The 19,453-nt window shown below is 40.8% G+C and overlaps 1 protein-coding gene across 2 annotated transcripts in view; it reads right to left on the reverse strand.

Annotated features, from left to right (window-relative positions):
- Window positions 1–15,599, reverse strand: part of gpat2 (glycerol-3-phosphate acyltransferase 2, mitochondrial) — a 39,207-nt gene extending 23,608 nt beyond the window's left edge. The window contains exons 1-9 of one of the 2 annotated variants that reach the window (XM_002932563.5): window positions 15,398–15,599; window positions 11,962–12,032; window positions 11,283–11,396; window positions 10,595–10,668; window positions 9,773–9,883; window positions 9,509–9,661; window positions 7,771–7,870; window positions 7,489–7,628; window positions 140–221 (exon numbers count right to left, since the gene is read on the reverse strand). In XM_002932563.5, the coding sequence (XP_002932609.2) occupies window positions 140–221; window positions 7,489–7,628; window positions 7,771–7,870; window positions 9,509–9,661; window positions 9,773–9,883; window positions 10,595–10,668; window positions 11,283–11,396; window positions 11,962–12,012 (825 nt within the window). In that variant the 5' untranslated portion in view covers window positions 12,013–12,032; window positions 15,398–15,599. The remainder of the gene's footprint in view (window positions 1–139; window positions 222–7,488; window positions 7,629–7,770; window positions 7,871–9,508; window positions 9,662–9,772; window positions 9,884–10,594; window positions 10,669–11,282; window positions 11,397–11,961; window positions 12,033–15,397) is intronic. The other variant, XM_012959448.3, reaches the window with a different exon arrangement.
- Window positions 15,600–19,453: the final 3,854 nt, after the last annotated feature.

Consider the following 19,453-nt stretch of genomic DNA (forward strand, 5'->3'; position numbering starts at 1 on the left):
CAAAGTATAGAAAGAGCCAGAAAACAGCATTTCAAAACAGAATTCTAGGAAAAGTGTGTGATAGAACAACATGAAATTGTGATCAATAAAAAGAGGGATCAGAAATTTTGCTGAAGCAGCGACAAATACAAATTCATACCACGGAAAGAACAGCTTCACTCAAGGCCGGTGATCCTGTCTGTTGAGGAAGGAACACAGCTCCTATGTGCTGCAGGGCAGTCCTGTGAACACATTATTATTATTACCACCACAAACATACTGTACAGCATAGTACAATATATGTGTATACTTAAACAGAGAACATACAAAACAGCCGATAACCAATAAAGAGGTAAAGAGGGCCCTGCCCAAAAGAGCTTGCAATCTACAAACATCATACCATCTAACCTTTGGATTGGTTGTACTTTTTTGGGTATTTAGCAGTCTAACTTCTTTCAGTGTTTATTTATATGAGAATCCAAAACATTCTATATGAGAAAAAAATATTTGGGCCCATAGAGGTTGTAAGTAATAAACAGGCATTTAAAATCATCAGCTTGCTCCTCAGTGACAGCAATCCCAGTCTTTGCTTTCCCCCACCAAATCTTTCTATTGCCCCCATAAATTTACTTGCTTTTCTCTGTATCTTTACCAGTGGAGAGGTCATTTGTCGGGAGAAACATTTCTTTGCTCCTGTGGATCTAGATTTTTTGATACTTATCTGTTTTCTCAAGTCTACTTGCCAGCAATTTTTTTGGATCACAAATATTGGGAGCTTAAAGCCACATTTAAACCAACGGGCACATCAGTTTTCGTTTGAATGGAACTCTTCATGTCATTCCACTTATTCAAGGGTCCTCAAGCTGATTTTCCATTAAAGCCTACGCGAGCTTTCAACAACTCTCGAAAAACGTGATCATCAACCATTGGCGCTCGAGATGAGAATGAGAAAGCAAATCTCTCACATACAAGATTCAGACACTAAAATCTAGAAGAGTTCCTGAATTTTGTTCCATTAAAATAGAAATCTTTCAATTGGCCTTAATTATTCTTTTTATTTTATTGTTTTTTATATTTTTGCATTATGTGCCTCCCTCTTCTGCCTCTTTCCAGCTTTCAAATGGGGGTCACTGACCCCAGCAACTAAAAAAACTATTGCTTTGTGAGGCTACAATTTTAGCGTTATTTTTACATATTTTTTTTTTACTTCTTTTTCTATCCCATACCTCTCCTATAAATATATTAATCTCTCATTGAACATTGAACCAGTCTCTGGTTGCTAAGGTATTTTAAACCCTAGCAACCAGATAACTGCTGAAATTCCAAACTGGAGAGTTGCTGAACAAAAAGTGAAATATTGAAAAAAACACACAAAAAAGAAGACCAATTGCAAATTGTCTCAGAATATTACGGTCTGTATCATGCTAAAAGTTAACTTGAAACAACCCCTCTAAGCAAGGGCCCAAAAAAATATCATGCCTCAAACACTTCAATACATGTGAGGATAAATGGTGGTAATCTAAACGACACCCCATGTATAACAGCCAGCTTACAACTATATTACAATTTGCTTTGGCCTGGTCCTTCCTTTCTGTCAAGTACCAACGTACTAAGTGGATGCCACTATACACAACTGCTGGGCTGCAAGGGGGAGGGCACTGGAACACATAAAGCAGCCCTATACAATGTCAAAAAGCTAGCTTCTTTAAAGGAGAACTAAAGCTTAACCAAAGGACTAGGGAGAAATTTGTACTTTATGATTTGGCTGTACCAGCCCAAGGCAACCACAGCCCATTAGCAGGGAAGATCTGTGCCCCGAAAGATGCCCCCAGTAGCCCCCCATCTTCTTTTTTGCTCATTCAGCTTCCTAGCTCTGTGCTGCTGTCACTTACCTGAGCTTAGGGACCCACTCACATTATACTGTATCTATAGAATATAAATGTCATACTCAGGGCCGGATTTAAGAACCTCAAATCCCTTGATTATTATTCCTATACCTTTAGGCTTGTACATTAAGTTCAGCATATAAAATATGGCATTTCTAGCCATATTAATTTTCCAGATATAGTTCTCCTGTAATACCCCTTTAATATGTGCAATACAGTGAATCATTTTTAAAGACTTCATATAAAAACGTATAGATCACTGGAGTCCCAGCGCCTCTGTAGTGCAGACAGCTGGGGGCAACATACATGAGCAGTGCTTCACTTGATATCTCAAAGACACATATCATGTTTAAAAAAAAAACATTTCCTAAAGCAGCTCAACTGAGCAAACACCCTTTTCTCTATAAATGTAGCCCCAGCCTATGTTCTCTGCTATATTACATTGTTGCCTAATTCCTGTATATTCCGAATTGTAACAGGCCCAGTGCACAATCCAGTTTATATTGCTGTTCATTTGTATTCGTCTCATGGTTTGCTGAGTGCCAGAACTGCACAGCACAATGCAATATGCTTAGTAAGTAATCAATAATGATCATAAAAAGGAAAAAAGACCTGTCCTGTACCTGCCTGGAGCAGTTTGAATAGATGTCTCCGTAGAGGACAAGCCTCCACCTCTTTGCTTATTATCGTGCATAGTTTTGTGTCATCCACAAATAAAGCATTATTTCTAATGCCAGTTCCATGGTCATAAATGAATACATTAAAAAAAGTGGGCCAAGGACAGAACTTTTAGGTACTTCCCTTCACGCTGGTCCAACTAGAGTCTCATTAATCACAACTATATTCTTCTGCCAGGTTCCTATCCAAGAAGAACCAATCAGCCCCTTTACAATTCCTTTATTTATTCCTTCTGAAAAAGAACAACAAGAAAGGCTTTAGAAAGATCCAAGTAGCTCGTATCAACTTCAGCCCTCGAGCATCTTCCCAGAGTATACGAGTAAAGGGTTAAACTTATATACATAGATATTTATCAAACACTATAGGAAAGGGTGTTTAGGCACTTTCTCTGCCATTAGCATCCACCCCCTGTTGGGAGACTCAAGTGGCGCAATCCAACCATAGCAAAAAGTGTTGTGATTACTCATCCTGATTTCCTAACTAATTTCCTAATTAGAGTGAGATTACTGCAATAAAACTGATTACTGTAACTTTGTAATGACATTCCCTCCTTTTTTTTCCAATGCAATTTTACCGATAGCAGAGCGCAGTTTTTGGTACAGAATAAGTCCAGTTTTCATAAAATTACATACTTTTTGCAGCACTGACACAAAGGGCAGTCTCTGGCACTTTTCTTTTTTTGATTCCCATCAACCCCTGCTCAGTGGAGCTTACAATCTAAGGTCACTAGCATGTCATCATAGGCCAATCATCAAGTATGAGAGGAAATAGAGCAATGGAGTGTGCCAGTGGCTACAGAGAAAGCAGACTCCGCAGGGGGACCTGGGGAAGTGCTTCCTATATAGCTGTAGGGAATCCCCCTCACCAAACACCCTCTTGCCTGAGAGTGAAGTTGGGGCCACAAGAGGATGAGAAGGGAGTGGCCAGATAGGGGTTGCAGTGTGCACCAGGCCCCTCTTTGCAGGGGCTCCGGCACCCTGTAGTTACGCCACTGAAGAACACATACTGATGTAATTCAAGGTTTTCCCCCAGTGAATCAGATGCAAACCCTTAGTGAAAGCCTGCTCCAGAAGAGAACCCCAACTCTGACAACACTAGACGGAACTTGCACTCCATTTGCATCAAAGCACAAGCATGATGGAGGCCATTTTGACACAAAAAGCAACGTTGCGACAGACGGGCCATGATTATGCTAGAATCATAAATAACACTGTATTTGGATAAAACCTCTGACTGAAGGGGTCATACATTTACAGAGGATATTATCGGATCTGGCCATCTACATGAAAGACCAAGTACCTATGATCGTCCCGTTCGATTATGTCCCAAAGGAGTTGATCTGAACAGAAATGAAAGGATTTGTGGCTTGCACTTCTGGATCTGCTGATGCCAAACAACAACAATAACTGGCAAGTTGGATTACCTGTCTGAGAACACTTTATGAAATCTGATACATATATAGCAAGCTAGCCATAGGTTGCCTGCCAACTCTGCAGCTTACTGACCCATCTATAGAGTGAACCCATTGCCTTCCTAACCAGTATCTGGTCGTGGTTAGGTCAGATATCTATTCAACAACCTAAAAAATCCCATCCGTTTATGGAGTCCTCTCTGCCTAACAAGCCCATACTTATGAGCGTGTGGCTAGCTATTATTGCCACAACTTACTGAAGTTAAAGGAGATGTAAAGGTAAAAACTAAGTAAGCTTTATCAGAAAGGTCTATGTAAATACAGCCATAAGCACTCACAGAAAAGCTGCACTGAGTCCTCTATCAAAAGAAACACGGGGTTTCTTGTCTTCTTTTATGTAAACATGTTCTTCAGTATCAGACTTCCTCCCAATTAGGGCTCTTTCAGGTTTCGGCCATGAGTCCGCGCAGCTCTCTCCATTTTTTTTGCTCCCCCTCACATAAGAATTCACTCCCCCTCCTATAAGAATGTGTGATCTGAGCTACCAGCAGCTAGAGCTGCAGCACTGAAGCTACTGAGCCCGAGCTAAAATGGCAGCTGCTATCTTGAACAAACAGAGAGAGCTTCAAAGGCTGCTTACTCAGGTATGGTAAAGCTTTCTGCAGAATAAATGTGTGTTCTAGCTTGCACTAATGTGGTGAATCTACCATCTCTAAGAGGACACTAAAATTCAGTTGTGTCCTGCTCTAATACATTACTAAAAATACATGACAAAAGAGGCTAAGGTCTTCATATGGATCAACTAGCAGTTAGACATGTTTCATACAGACATAAAAGGCTAAACTTGATGGATGTGTGTCTTTTTTCAACCTAACTTACTATGTAACAAGCATAAGCAAAATTGCTTATCCCATGAGCTACACAAACAAGTTCCTATTTCTCTTACCATTAATGATGATGTCAAGTGAATCCGGGGCTTATTGTCCTATAAAAAACACTTTTAACAAAACATTGGGCTGTGACAGAGAGGCACCCAAAATTAGATTTGCATGAGGAGGAATTTACAGTAATAATTGTAATGTTTATCTTATTTCTAGGCAGCCGGTAAATAATACTTCTCACCGCACGCAGCATCTTACCTCCTTAAATGTATTTAAAATCCTCGTCTGATTGCTAATTAAGGCTTTAAACCGGAATTTAATTAGTAATGTTCCAAATATGTGTAATGGCTTTTGCGACATATCCATTTTGATAGAATTGATTTAGCCAACAAAATTAACATTATGTTTCCCAAGTGTCTACGGTTATTGCTGTAGCGCTGCTCGCAGTCTTTGTACAGGTTATAAATCATTATTATGTGCCCCAAATATTAAAACTTCTCCTTTTCCCGTTCAACATGAAAAAAATATATCTAAAATTGGTTTTATTATTATAGGTATGGGATGAATGGGGCCTGAGGATTTCTGGATAAGGGGCTTTTTGCTGTAATTTGGCAGACGATCTAAAATGTACTGAGACACAAATAATTGTTTTGCCATTAGCAATGGAGTATGTTGAGTTAGTTAACATCAAATACAAAATTGGCTTAATATTAGAGAGGGAAAAGGTATCTGTTAAATGAACAATGTTAAATATAAATGATGGGGACGACAATGGATATTTCTAGTATATGGGGGCTCATTTACTGCTTCCTTTGCCTTGTGCAAAAGCACTGCCATAGGCAGGGCAGGAGGTAAGTACAGGGCCCCAATGTGGAGTGCGCCAACTTGCATGTCTGAATGTTTGGGTAGTAGTGATGTGTGGGTGTGTGGACCATCCCAAAACCCATAGGTCAGGTTTGGGCCAACATCCACACAACTTTCGTGGGTAGCAGGTGGGTTTGTAGACAATTTGGAGACCTTCCTCGCACACCCTAGCACTCCAAAAATGAGAGGCTCGGTGCACAATGCTGGAGGGATCGGCACCCTCCCAAACAATTCAATAAAGCCCTGCTTGTAATTGCTCTGAGTGCCACTGCTTTTTATTTATTTAGCGGGTGGGTTTGGGCAGAACTTTACCACACGCGCACCCTACATGCAACCTTACTAGGGCCTGCTGCTGACTCCAGACATAGCTAACTTATAGATGCATGTCTGCATATCATGCATCTTTTGTGATTCTGGAAGATCAGAAGCGGATGGGTTGGATCAAATTTTTGTATAGCTGCACATCACTACTGGGTTGGTATGGGTATGTGCCTCCCCCTGCCCAACCCCTATAACCCCTATGTGAATGGTGGAGATTTTCAGGCAGAAACACTTGAGCATATCTAGCTATGTGATTCATCCTATTTACATTAATGGCGCACTATTTGGCACACTTTCATTGAACACATAACATGCACAGTGCGGTTTTTAACCTGTGATTACAATCTCAATGTAACAGTTAATATAACTCGTAATTGGGTTGCATAGGATTTTCTTCTGCACCAAAATACAAATGTTCTTGAGGCTTCAATGTTCATACATTAACATGCAGCAATTTACAATGTTAGTGGCACATTACATCTATTTAAGTAAGCACATTGCTGTCCAATAGTGTGGAGTCCTAGTTAGTCAGAGAGGAGTAGCTTCTCTGCTCTGAATCACAGAATTTAATAAAATGTTACCAAAAAAAATATTGGTTTGCTTGAAAAAAGCAGCACAAATACCTGAGAGAAGCATAAAGAATACTTACAGAGACTGTGTGTCAAAAAACATGAGGCCTCATTTATGTCCACAAATACAGTAAGCAAAGTGCAATTTTGAGCACAATTGCAATGTTTTTTTCCAGATTACCAGTGTCATTGTGGACGCAAAAGGGAAATTCTCTTGGCACAATGCTCTGAACATACCACAATTGTGTCCAATTTGCAAAATGGATGCAACAGAGAGTGTGCTTTGGTGCAAATCGGGTGCAATTGCGCCAAAAACTTTTTAAGTCTGTCTGGCGTCATTTCCGGTGTTCCAATTCTTCTGGTACAACTGTGGTGATGCAGGGTGCAAAGGAACTCTAGAGTTCCCTCTAATATCTTATCTTGTTGGCTAAGTGCACTTTTGTGTGCACTTTTTTAAAACCTTGAGCGCACTTTTAAAAAACTGGTGTGCCATATCAGAATAAGAACAAAACTATGTGTTTTCACAAAAAATTATTTGTGCACACCACAATTTATTGTGTGCGCTGGCCTCAAAAGTTGTGTATGCGCACATACATGCAGCTTAGAGGGAATAGTGCCTGCGTCAATAGGTGCAGCAGTTATCTAAATCGGAATTGAAGGCAGAAGGGACTGAGCAGTGCCAAGCACAACTATAGAGAGGCTCAAGGAGCACATTTTGAAATAAGCTTTAAATTACCTTTAATGAAGATGGCGTTACATGCAACTCATTGAAGGGAAAAGCAAAAGTTGCACTTTTACTGCAGATGTACATAAGCCCTATGGTTCTTTTGTACAAATGACTTGATTTAAACCGTTTTTAGAAAGTATTTATAAACACCTCTGAAAATTATTTAACTGACCTGAAAAGTGGGGTGCAGTGTGTGCTCTCCCAGGCTACCCGAGGAACTTGAAGATTTTGTGAAAAGAGCAGGAAAGGTATTATCAAGCCATCAAGCCATGAGCGCTGCATAGACAGGAAAACCACAGGAATCCCAGGACTCTAAGAGAGACAGTCATACAGGTATATCTATCAAAAACTTCTCCACATCTTCCTTTTACTCATGCAAGATACGAACGACAGATTTGGCTAGGGATCTTTGTTTTGCTTGAATGATGAGGACAGTGCTATGCAAGAGTCTCACCGCTTTGGATGCCTCTCGTAGTGTAGCCACCTGCCCGGTATGGAGCTGGAGGTTTAGAAACATGGCAGTCAGTACTTTGACAAGAAGCCAGCGAACAATTCTGAGGGAAAAGAGAAAGAGGATGGACTAGAAAACTAAATAGCAGAAAGGCACAAGGATAAAGAACACAAAATGAGAAGTAATGGGCAAGCCACCCAAACCAACTATGTGCTGCTTATATCTACCATACCTTATAGACAAGGTGTCCATAGGCTCGTTAAACCTGGAGCCAGGACATGGACACCAAATATTTTTAACTTTTTTGCTGCAGCATGATTTTATTAAACATTTGGCATATCGGCAGTTGTTCATTGCTAATCAGCATTATTCAACACACATCAAGGTGAAAGAGTCACAAATTGTGAATACAGTATTAGGGTTATATATATATATATATATATATAGAGTTATAAAGGAACCATTACGGATCTGTTGATGATGCATAGCTTGTTTTAATAAAAGTGTTCACAAAATGGTGTCTGCCTGTTTTTTGTGATTCCAACTTCCAGGACTAAAAGAAATAAAATGTAAATAATTTCTAAAGTGTAAGTAAAGATTATTTTGCTTGACTAACAAAATAGAAAAGGATTTGGAATTATTTCTTAGGGTGAGAGGTCCCCTTTAAAATGGACCCTAAATCACATGGATAACACCTTATTTGAAGCAATACAGCAGCCAGGAATTTCTAGGCAAATTCACTAAGAATCGCTTTAGGAAGATAAGCTGCTGTTTCCATAAGTGAAAGTGAGCAACACCTGACATCCAGTGTTCCTTTATGAGTTGAGACTAAACACTCAGGCTGTTGTAGAAGAAAAATAAGGAGTTTTGTCAAGAAAACCGCCCTATTCCTTAGTTCCTTGGGATGGCGTACCAGATGGAGTTTAAAGACATGGAAACTGTCTCCCTGTCGGTATCTCTTTGCTTCATATTTAAATAGGACAATTGTAATTTATTTGTCCGGTAATGTGATTCATTGAAGTATTTTCTTCTAACGCTATTGTAAAATTTGGTGCTACTGACTAACTTCATATTTCACAGATGGAAACCCTATGGTTTTAGACGATAGCTTGTGGAGCTTTAATCTTCATCAGCTTTAGGCGATTATTCATTGTGCAACATTTTGAATATGAAACAATTAGTTAGGCAGGGGGGTTGATGTCCCTTCGAAATGTTGTAGCATGAAAAGTAATGAAAAATGGAGACAAAGGAGAAGAGAAAGGCTCAAGAAGAAGACTGCAAGCTGGCTTTATTAGATGAATTCTAAAGTGTCTGGCTGGATTACTAGGCAATAGTTCAAGCCAATGCTATTGAAGATCAGTAAATAACCTCTACACATAGTGATTAAGGTGATAGTCTGGGACAGTTTACCCCTATACCCATTAGTGTGAAGACACATGGAGCTATAATAGCAGCTACTTTCTCATATCTACTAAACTCCACAAAATCCCCTGCCATAGACAGTACTGAGAATTGCCTCTGCTAAAACACACGCAGAAACAATTATCAGTAAATGATAAGCACTGTCTATTTTAGTAGCCACGATAAGTAGCTGCTACTAGTAGCTCCGTGTGTCTTCACCCTTAAACTGAGAGGGCCTACGCAATAACCTGTGATTATTTAGTTCATTCGAGATTGACCTTAATGTGGGAGAAGTCAGCATAGGTGGCCAGTTATCCCTATGCCTACAAAAGGCAATTACCTAGTGAGACATGGACACAGAGACTTCTGGATTTGTCCCAGGATCTCAAGCACTTCAATGTGAGTTGTATCCTGAAAGGATCTGGGGGTTGTAGGTTCTGCATGTTCAACGGGTTCATCCTGTGTCAGATCTTTATCTTTAGCAGACTGAACTCTGAGAAATCAAGAAAAAAGACGGTCAGTGAAAAACAGAAAGCTATGGGAAGGGTACGAGGGAGGTGCAATTCCATTGATGAATAAGGCTAAAAGCAATTAAGATGAAGACCTGGGATGCTTTAAGATCTTCTGACAGAAATCTGAGGACACATCTTTATCAGCTGAGCGCTCACAAATAAACACTATACAGCTCAATCTTCTCACTAGCCAGCCACGAAACCTGCAGACAGGTCAGAGGGATAAATATACATGTGCAGAGTAAGAAAGTATCAGAATATACTACATCCAAAGTAATTGGTTAAATGTCTGCTTGTCTTGCTAAAGTCACATCAAGGCTCAAAACTAGTAGGCAGTGTTTAAAATGGAATCCTGGGGGCCAGTCTGTAGCACAGATATATAAACCAAAATATACAACCCTATGTCTTAACACACTGCTAGAGTGAGTGTGGAGGGGACTGTTAGGCTAGATTTGTCTTATTTGTACATGCTTTCTGTTCTGCTTCTCCATATTATTCTAGCTTCCATTAAATCCCCTAGCTGGGAACTAAGGCCAATGTCAAAAAACAGTGGTTAAAAGAATATAAAGATCAGTTGCACATTGTCTTAGAATGCCATATAGTAGAATCATATATTTAGGCAAACTTTCCCTTTTCATGCGAAAAAGTGGTTTGGCCTAACCCTTACAAACAAGGCAAATTACACAGTAAAAGTCTGTTGCACCCCAGAGACAGTGACTCTATAAACGTGTATATATGTTAGCTGCATTGGATTAAAAAAGCCACTGCAGCAGGTATCTTTGATCTCCTAAACATAATCCTTACCTTGCTTCCCTACATTCTCTATTCCCAAGTAAACACAAGAAACTATGAGAGAACCCAGAAGGACTGCAATGTCATGTTTGGCTAATCCATGAGCACACAAGCCACGTTACCTGCTGTCCTGCTCTGTTATATGAAGTGCATTCCGAAATCCCAACTGAGTATACTGTTTGTAAAAGAAGACTTCCTGTAATAAAAGGAGCCTCTCAGTCTTTGTAATTGCACATATATACATATATATTATTACAGTATTCACTTCTACTGTCTGTACTATTAATGTATAGTTTAAATGAGTGATGCTGTGTACACATTATATAGAGAATAATGTACCCCCTAGTGTAAAACATAAGGATATTAGAAATCAACAGGGAGTTCTGTTACCATAAAAAGGCACAGACAACAGGAGGTGTATTATGTTATTTTATAATACACAAGAGCCATTAAACTTGTGTATAGTGCTTATCAAAATCATCAGTTATAATCAGAGTTTAGTGATGTAATTTCTGTCACATGATTCACTGAAAGTTGAGTTGTAATAAATAATCTACACCCTGAGGTTGGTAAAAGTCATTTTGGAGTTCCATGCCCTGTATAAAGGCACTCAGCCTTCGTCCTTGATATTATCATGGAATTTCAAGGTGGCTTATAATATCCTTATATTGTACAACAGGGGGATTCATTGTTCATTATATATTTTACAGGATATTCATGGCTTGCGTGTATTATTTAGATATACAGACATATATAAGGAAGCAGGGTATTTTTACAGACATATTTCTGACTGCAATAATAAGAACCCACCATGCTTTTAGGGGTGCATGTCTGACAAGGCTGTCCAACATATGGCCGGTACTTCCCAAGAAAGGGAGATATGGTATCAACTTTCAGTCCTAGACCAAGAGGCCAAATAGTTTTCTGTAAATACATATCGGTATGTATTAACAAAACGAAACATAAAAACACACACACAATAAAAAATCCTATAGGAAAAGGGAACAATAATCTCCCATAAATCAGAGTTATATTGTAGAACATACAAATTTTTCTAGCATACTGCTGTTTTATAGGCACATATTAATCACAGGATTGAGAGCAACCTCAAATGTCCCACATTTAAAAAGCACTAATCTCTAAAAACGAAAATGGCAATAAATGAAATATTTTATATAGTTCTGCATCTCTAGATCAGTAATGAGCATGGTGCTCTGGGCAGCTAAGCTTAGGGGTTGCAAATCATCAAGCAGAAATTTAGGTTCACCTTCAGAAGCTGATGCTACAGGGCTGATTAATAAGTTCTGTTGTTGACTGCACTGATTTCTGCACTGCCATGTAATAAGAACTTGCATTAATTACATCTGCCGATGTAGAAAACCCCCACCATTCAGAGATGAACATTCTAAAACAGATCTTAAAGGCTAAGTAAAACTCATAGTGATGTAGCAATATTTCTTTGGTATAAACATTTAAAAAGGAAACTTACCGAGACCTTGAACTCTGCAGGATTCTGAAGTTTTGGTGTTTCACTTTCCATTTTGGCACCTCAGGAGAGACCTGTAAACAAATAAGTGATCAAATGTTTGAGGTTAATTAGGTTGATTCTCAGCAGCTAATCAGAGATTGAATCAGTATATAATATAGAGACTAATAAAAAAAAAGTATCTGATTGGATTACTACTTACTTACTTGGCTTAAATGGCCATATACATACAAATCAAATCATATGAAATTATCTTCTACACCGGTGTGATGGCCGAATTCTCCAGACATGGTTATTGGCCACTTCACCTCAGGGGCTCCCTAGGTAACCTAGTCTGCCACCTTGCCCCTGCTACCTTCCTCCAGCGACAATCGGTGGGGGAAATGACTAAAGGTAGGCAGGAGAGGTACCTGCCTGGTGCCCCCTCATCACTGCGCCCTAGGCAGGTGCCTCTTCTGCCTACCCCTAGTTGGCCCTGCTTCATCTGTGCAGCAGATTGGAAACTTTTATCTGCTGATGCGCCATGTTGGCCAGTGCAGCTTAGGATGAGGTTTCTCTTCCCTTTCAGAAAAGAGTCATTATCACTTTCAGTAATGCTGAAGTCTACCAGTCTGTTCCAGCTGGCAACTCCAACTGTGAGAGTGGAATGGCTTCAAGCGGCTTCTCCATCTCCCCATCCTCTGGGACTCCTCATCACTTTGCACTATGCACTGGCCGACAAGGGCAGATGACATTTTTAAATATGTTCAAATGAAAAACCATTGGATATCTGTGGTAGAAAGGATATTAAATGCCATTGTCCATCAGTCATAGACATACCAAAAGACAAAGTTTTATTAGTACGAGACAGCTTTAAGTTTAAAGGGGCTATTCACCTTTAAATGAATTGTTAGTATGATGTATTAAGTGCTATTTGACAGTTTGCAACTGGTCTTCATTTATTATTATTTGCAGTTTTTAAATAATTTCCCCGCTCTATGGTTTGGAATTTTGGCAGCTATCTGGTTGCTAGGGTCTAATTTAACCTAGCAAAGAAAGACATAGTTTAGCCTAGCAAAGAAAGACAGGAATATGAATAGGAGAGGACCTAAATAGAAAGATAAGGAATAAAGAGTAGCCTCATAGAGCAATAGTTTTTTTTTTTTTTTTGTTGCTGGGGTCAGTGACCTCCATTTGAAAACTGGAAAGAGTCAGATAAGGAAGGCAAATAATTCAAAAACTATAAAAAATAAAAACTGAAGACCACATGTAATGCTGCTAAGAATATGCTATTAAATAACATACTAAAAGATAACCTGAAGGTGAACCACACCTTTAAGTGCATACTGGACCGATGCTCAACTTTTTCTCAGTGCTTTTTTAATGCAGGCAGATAAAAGCCAAGCAATAGCCCTATGTGCCATTACACTAAGGCCAAGGGTTGTTTACTCAGCTGGCGTATTTATATCAGCAGAGAAAAGCCAATCCGCTGCCTTCCGTGCCTCCTACTTGTGTTCACTGATGGGCACAGTGTGGCTATCGATGCGCAAATGCCAAAGTGTGCATATCCGCTCAGTGGTTTCGCTAACAGGGCAATTGGAAGGCAGATTGTGTTTCCTCCACTACTGTAATACAATTACATTATTTTATATTTACTATATATATACTATTATATAAACATAATCTGAAAAAAAAAGATTAATGCTTACAAACAATACAATATATTTCTGTTTTTCAAAATGTCAACATCAACAAATCAGTAATGAGACTGTAAGAAAGAAATCCGGATTATATGCATTACCTCCCTGGCTATAAGGCATATTACAGGCATATCACTAAAAGGACTAAATGATATTACTCTACCTCTTCATTTGCTCAATTCCACATCAGAACATCGCATAAAGCAAGCTCCCCTGGGGCCCATTTACATTTCACTTAGCAAAGAAAAAGTAGATAATTACAATATCACAGGATAAAATAAATAGTCGATGGAGGGAATACATATTTTAATACATTTATAAAGCCTCCCTTATTTACTGGGAGTGCGTTACCACTGTTTGGTTACACTTTCCTTTAAAATCCCCAGGCTTGTGGGATGGAATAATTGCAGCTCTTGACAGACATGCAGGATGCAAAACACAGGAGCTGAACACACTTATTTAACAGATCAGGCAGAGAACGAAACTTTGCTCCGTGATGGAGCGAGTACCACTTAAGTGGAACCCCTGCCCCCACATGGAAATGTATTTTAATGGGTACAATGTTTAAAATGACATAATAACAGGAGCAAATCCACTCATGGGTAACTAAGTAATCAAACTGATAAAGGGCAGATAGAAACTTGGGGTCCTGCATGGATTATTTCAATGCCATGGGGTTAATTCACAAGCAATATGAGGACACAGGGCAGGGCTGCCCAACTGGAAGCACACAGCCAGTCCGTGCCGAAACCTCATTTCGTACAATATTCGGTGCGTGTATGGCAACCGCAGGAAGCTGCTGACATCGGTCGACTCGCCGATCGGGCCAGTTAAAAGATTTTGTTCGGGCGCCATAGAAGGAGCCTGACCAAAATTCTGCCTTCAGCGCTGAATCGGCAGAAGGAGGTAGAAATCCTATTGTTTCTACCTCCTTATCTGCCGTTTCAGCCCTGAATGGTGTATGGCTGATTGTACGATCTTTCGTGCGACCATCGCAAATCGCCACGTGTGTGGCCACCTTAAAGGTGGCCATACACAGGCAGATCTCAGATTCAGGTCCCTCAGACTGATTGGGAAGCTTTTCTGCCTGTGTATGGGCACCCCCTATGGGCCTACCCGACCAACATCTGCCCCAAAATTGGGCAGATCTCTGTTGGGCTGGTTTGATTTTCCCATCTGATCACGGACTGCATTGGCTTGTTGATGCGGTCCTCTCTTCGACTGCACCTATGCCCACCATTTTAATTCAACTGTTTGGCCCTAGGGCCAAATGATTGAATTAGACCAATATCGCTCACCTTAGGTAGGCATTTCCGAAGAAGATCTACTCGTTTGGTGAGGTTGCAACTTGTATGGCCACCTTTAGTGTTAAGCACAGATTCAGTTCAATTTTTATTACATATTTGGGCCTATGATCCCAGAAAATATCTGTCCACCTATAGGTCAATAGTTGGATATCCTGTGGGATGGGCACATTAATGGCCTGCTCCCATTTAAAAAAAAAAGGTATAACATTTGCCCCAGTGCAGTAACCCATAGCAACCAATAAGCTGCTTGTTTTTAAAATGGTGTACAGTAAATGCTGCCTGATTGTTTCCTACAATAAATTAAACCTGCTGAAAACTTTGCACCTTTTATGGCAATATATGTATGTAGTGCCACCCTGGTCAGTCTCTAGCCTGTGTGGGTACCATGCTGTGAGACAGTGAATGGTATGAATAGGATACAGTATTAGGACAATGCATTGCTAGTTTGCTCACCTCCTTTCAAGGCAGACACTTCAAACATGTAATGCTTTTCTTGACCCAAAACTGGTGGAGTTCTGGCAAGTCTGAGAACTACATCTCCCAGGCAGCTGTGCAACAGGAAGTGGCAGGACGGCAGCCAATAGCAGTCCAGCTAGGGAGAGTAAGAAGGCAAAAGAGAGACTCGGGCAATTTCTACAGCAGAGAAAAAGGTGTGGCGCTGCTCAGGCCTGGGAAGCCCGGGGAGGGGGCGTGGCTACAGTGGATCAGGTGATTCTGGAAGGCAAGAAGATGTTTTGTTTATTTGTTTTTATTTAGTAGTGACCAGTTAATGCAACCTGCTGATTGGTTGTTATAGGAAATTAAACCTGTTGCAAATTTTGCACCTTTTATTGCATAATCCCCATACAGTATAACTTGTCAGCAGGGCCATATTTATATATAGGCACCCGAGGGCCTGTGCCTATGGTGGCAGGTTTTTGGGGGTGGCCCTCAGGTGCCTATATATTAGATTTATAATTAAAAAAAAATAATAATAAAATATGCCCCCAGCCTCCACTGTCGATTTCCTTAGGAAAGCCGGCAACAAGGCTGGGGGGTAACGCAGTGGAAGTGACATTACACACACGATGCTCTTGGCGTCACTTCTGCCACATAGGCGTGTGTTATATCACATGCATGTTGCGCATGACGTAGGGTTGCCACTTCTACTGCCCGGGAACTCCAGGCAGGGAGGCGGGGCGTGACATCACTGGGCAGGGCAGTGATGTCATGGTGGGTCGGGCCACTGTCATCACAGAGGCGTAGTATGATGCAGTGATCAGCAATTGGCCCGAACAGTTGTTGGTTTTGAACCGAACAGCCCAACCCAAAACCAGAATGTCCGGGTCAAAATTGGACAGGTGGCAACTCTAGCATGTCATCACTTCCAAGACATAGGGGGCGTATTTAGACCTAAAGACAGTGTTGCCTGCCAGTGCCCTATGCAGCACCCTAAGGGTTATAGTACATGGATCATTTTATTAGCTGCTGCTACATGGGCAGATAAGCTGCCGAATCGGTCTGAAGGGCTGATGTCGACAGCTGAAATTGGCCGTATATGGCCACCTTTAGTCTGGAGGGGCTAAGATGGCCTCTTTTATCTGCCCATGTATGGCAAGTTTTTCCTGCACTATATATATATATGCATGCCAGATCCTTAACAGTCACCCCATATTTTCCTAATAGTTTCCAGTATCCCCATTCAGCTGAGAGATGCTGGAAGATGTGTCTGTGTTACCTTATAATGGACTTTGAATTAAGCAACTTTCCCTGATCCTCCACGGGGCGTCTGCGATGTCATGGCCCTGTCCCCTCTGACATCACCCCTTTGACATCACAGACTGCCTCTTTTGACCGCCTCCCCACTGCTGGTTGGTGAGTTAGTTTTAAAAAGGTGGCAACCCTACTCTCTTTAAATAATGAATCCTAGTAAACTAAAAGTAAGGCAAAATAATTTCCCACTGCATACATTGCGCCTCAGCCACTTTTTCCTGTTGGGTTTTGGCATGAGCAGAAGGTGTCTTTAACATCTGTGAGACAGCAGTCTGTTTCCCAATTCTAGTGTTATTTCTGAATGACTGTATTTTTCTCTCTAGTAACATCTGTAACGCTGCCGTGCCCACAAAGCTTCTTGTGTTATCATCATCATCAGCATCATTCGTACCTACAAGCTAGAGAAGAAACATGAATGGTAAAACACCCGAGGGTTCAGAATAAGGACTTGGCACAATGTTGTTGTTTGTGAGATGCTAATGATAGGAAAGATTAGTGAGTCTGCACCCATTCTAGTTGGAGGTAACAAGTCTGCTCCCAGTGACGTAATAGGCTGTATTTCTGTCTGTGCCAATTCCAGGCAGTGATAATGTGTTTAGAGAAGACACTGTCACATCAAAGCATCGACCTGTTCCTTAATTACCCATTAGCCTCTCTGAGGTCTGTGCAAGCATCATCTGCAGGGTTAAACTAGAGCCTTCATTCAGTAAATATGTAATATAAGGGCTAAAATCTTACACAACAACAACAACATGTAGAGACATACCTTGAGGGACACGGCTGGATTCTGTGTACATATCTAGACAACTTATATACCTGGGGCTGTTCTATCATGCTGTAGAGGGAAGCAAAACAGCACAGTTCAGCTGTACATGGGTCCTTGCAAATGTGCAAAGCAGAGTAAGAGCTGATTATTGCAAAGGGTAAAACAGAAGATTTTGGTTAAGTTAAAATGAAATCCTGTCATTTTATATAAAGTGATGATTTTTGTCTTAGAAAAAGGTGTAAAAAAAAAGCCTGGTTTTAACCTTGGTTTCCCAAGCTGCAGCTCCCCACAAGTTACCAGGGGTGGCAAAAAGCTGCTCTCTGCACTTGTGAAGCATCCCCTGGACCCCCTCTGGCACAGGAAAGGTAGGTGGTGGGGGTGGCATCGCAGGAGCCAACTCAGGGGATAGGATCTCCCTTGCACTAAGGTGCCTATTTACTAACATTTCGAAGAGTGTCATTTTTCCCCTTGCAACATCTTTTTTTCTGCAGCATTAAGGAATTCCTTCTTCAGAAGGTTCAATAATTGCCAATTTGATTTTGTTCACATTAAAAATATGTGACATTTTGTCAGCCCTGGAATATTATTTTCTAATATAGGTCTGTTAGAAGCTAAACATGTGCAGGGGTAAAGGTATTCCACACAGTGGAGGAAATGCAATAATGTAATGTAATGGTGAAGAAGAACTCTTAAACACAGGAGTTTTTTTGTGTGTATTTCCTTGTTGCTTAAACGTTTGTTTGAGCAAACTAGCAAAAGCGCATTGATTCCATTTTATTTTGCCCATGGGCCTTCAGATCTGCATTTTAATACAGTTTATCACTATGGCAATTTCTTTTTGCCATCAGCACTTCTGCCCACAGGTCAATGTGCTCCAGAGCTGGTGGGGGTAGGCATGTAGGCGCCCCCCCACACACTGTCCACTAACTTGCATTGTATTCAGACAGAGCATAGCATCTTCCCGAACATAAGTGTATTAGTAAGGAATAATTGAGAAAATAGGTTGAGACTGAAAAATAAGGACATTTTAAATAATGCTATTTATTTTCTTGGTAAATAGGTCCCTAATATTATAATGTGCTCACTGTTATAAGGTATATGCATTAGGAAATTTTAGTGCAGGCAATATTAGATGTTTTTCAGAGTAGAAAACTGTTGAAAACTCCAATTGCTTTTTGCGTGGGCTGCAAGCTGTGCTCTTCAAGTTGGTAGTTTATTTGGGTTCTGCAGAGCGAGGTATGGAAATCATTAAGGTTGGCGACACAGAGTTGGAACTAGAAGTCACAAACAGGAATAGGAAGAGTGACGTGTTCAGCGGAGTAAAGTGAGGGGGCTTGTCAGGCACATCAGGAAAGCAGCAGTGTGAGTGTTGGTGTGAAAATCGGGGCTGGAACATTGGTGTTTATATATCAGCAGCTAATGTCACCATGACTGCCAGCGTAACGCAAAGGACATTGTGGGGGGGATGCTCTGCCGCAAAGCCAGTCACACTGTTTTTACACCCATCGCTGTACCTCATCGAAGTTGCACAGGTTACCGGTCTGACACTAGTCAGTCTGCAACTTTCTGTATGAGCAGAGCCCAATGCTAAAGGGACTGCAAACATAACCTAAAAGCCCCTGACTGCAGCCCATAAACAGTCAAGGTTGCCTGCCCTGGGCTGTAACTGTGGGTGACTGGGTTTTAAGAAATCAGGATAACTCCTTGATGATATGCCTTCTGCCACTCACCCCTTTTACCCAGGCCCAATCTGGGATTTAAAATAGGCCCTGGGATTTCAAGTATACAGAGGCCCAAACAGCCCCCCCCCCCCCCCAGCCCAATAAATAGTGACTGTCTATGGCAGTGGTTCTCAACCTTCCTAATGCTGCGACCCTTTAATACAGTTCCTCATGTTGTGGTGACCCCCAACCATTAAATGATTCCTAAGACCGTCGGAAATATGTGTTTTCCGATGGTCTTAGGCGACCCCTGTGAAAGGGCCGTTCGAC

This window comes from Xenopus tropicalis, chromosome 3 (assembly GCF_000004195.4).
Source record: "Xenopus tropicalis strain Nigerian chromosome 3, UCB_Xtro_10.0, whole genome shotgun sequence".
In the NCBI taxonomy this organism is placed as follows: domain Eukaryota; kingdom Metazoa; phylum Chordata; class Amphibia; order Anura; family Pipidae; genus Xenopus; species Xenopus tropicalis.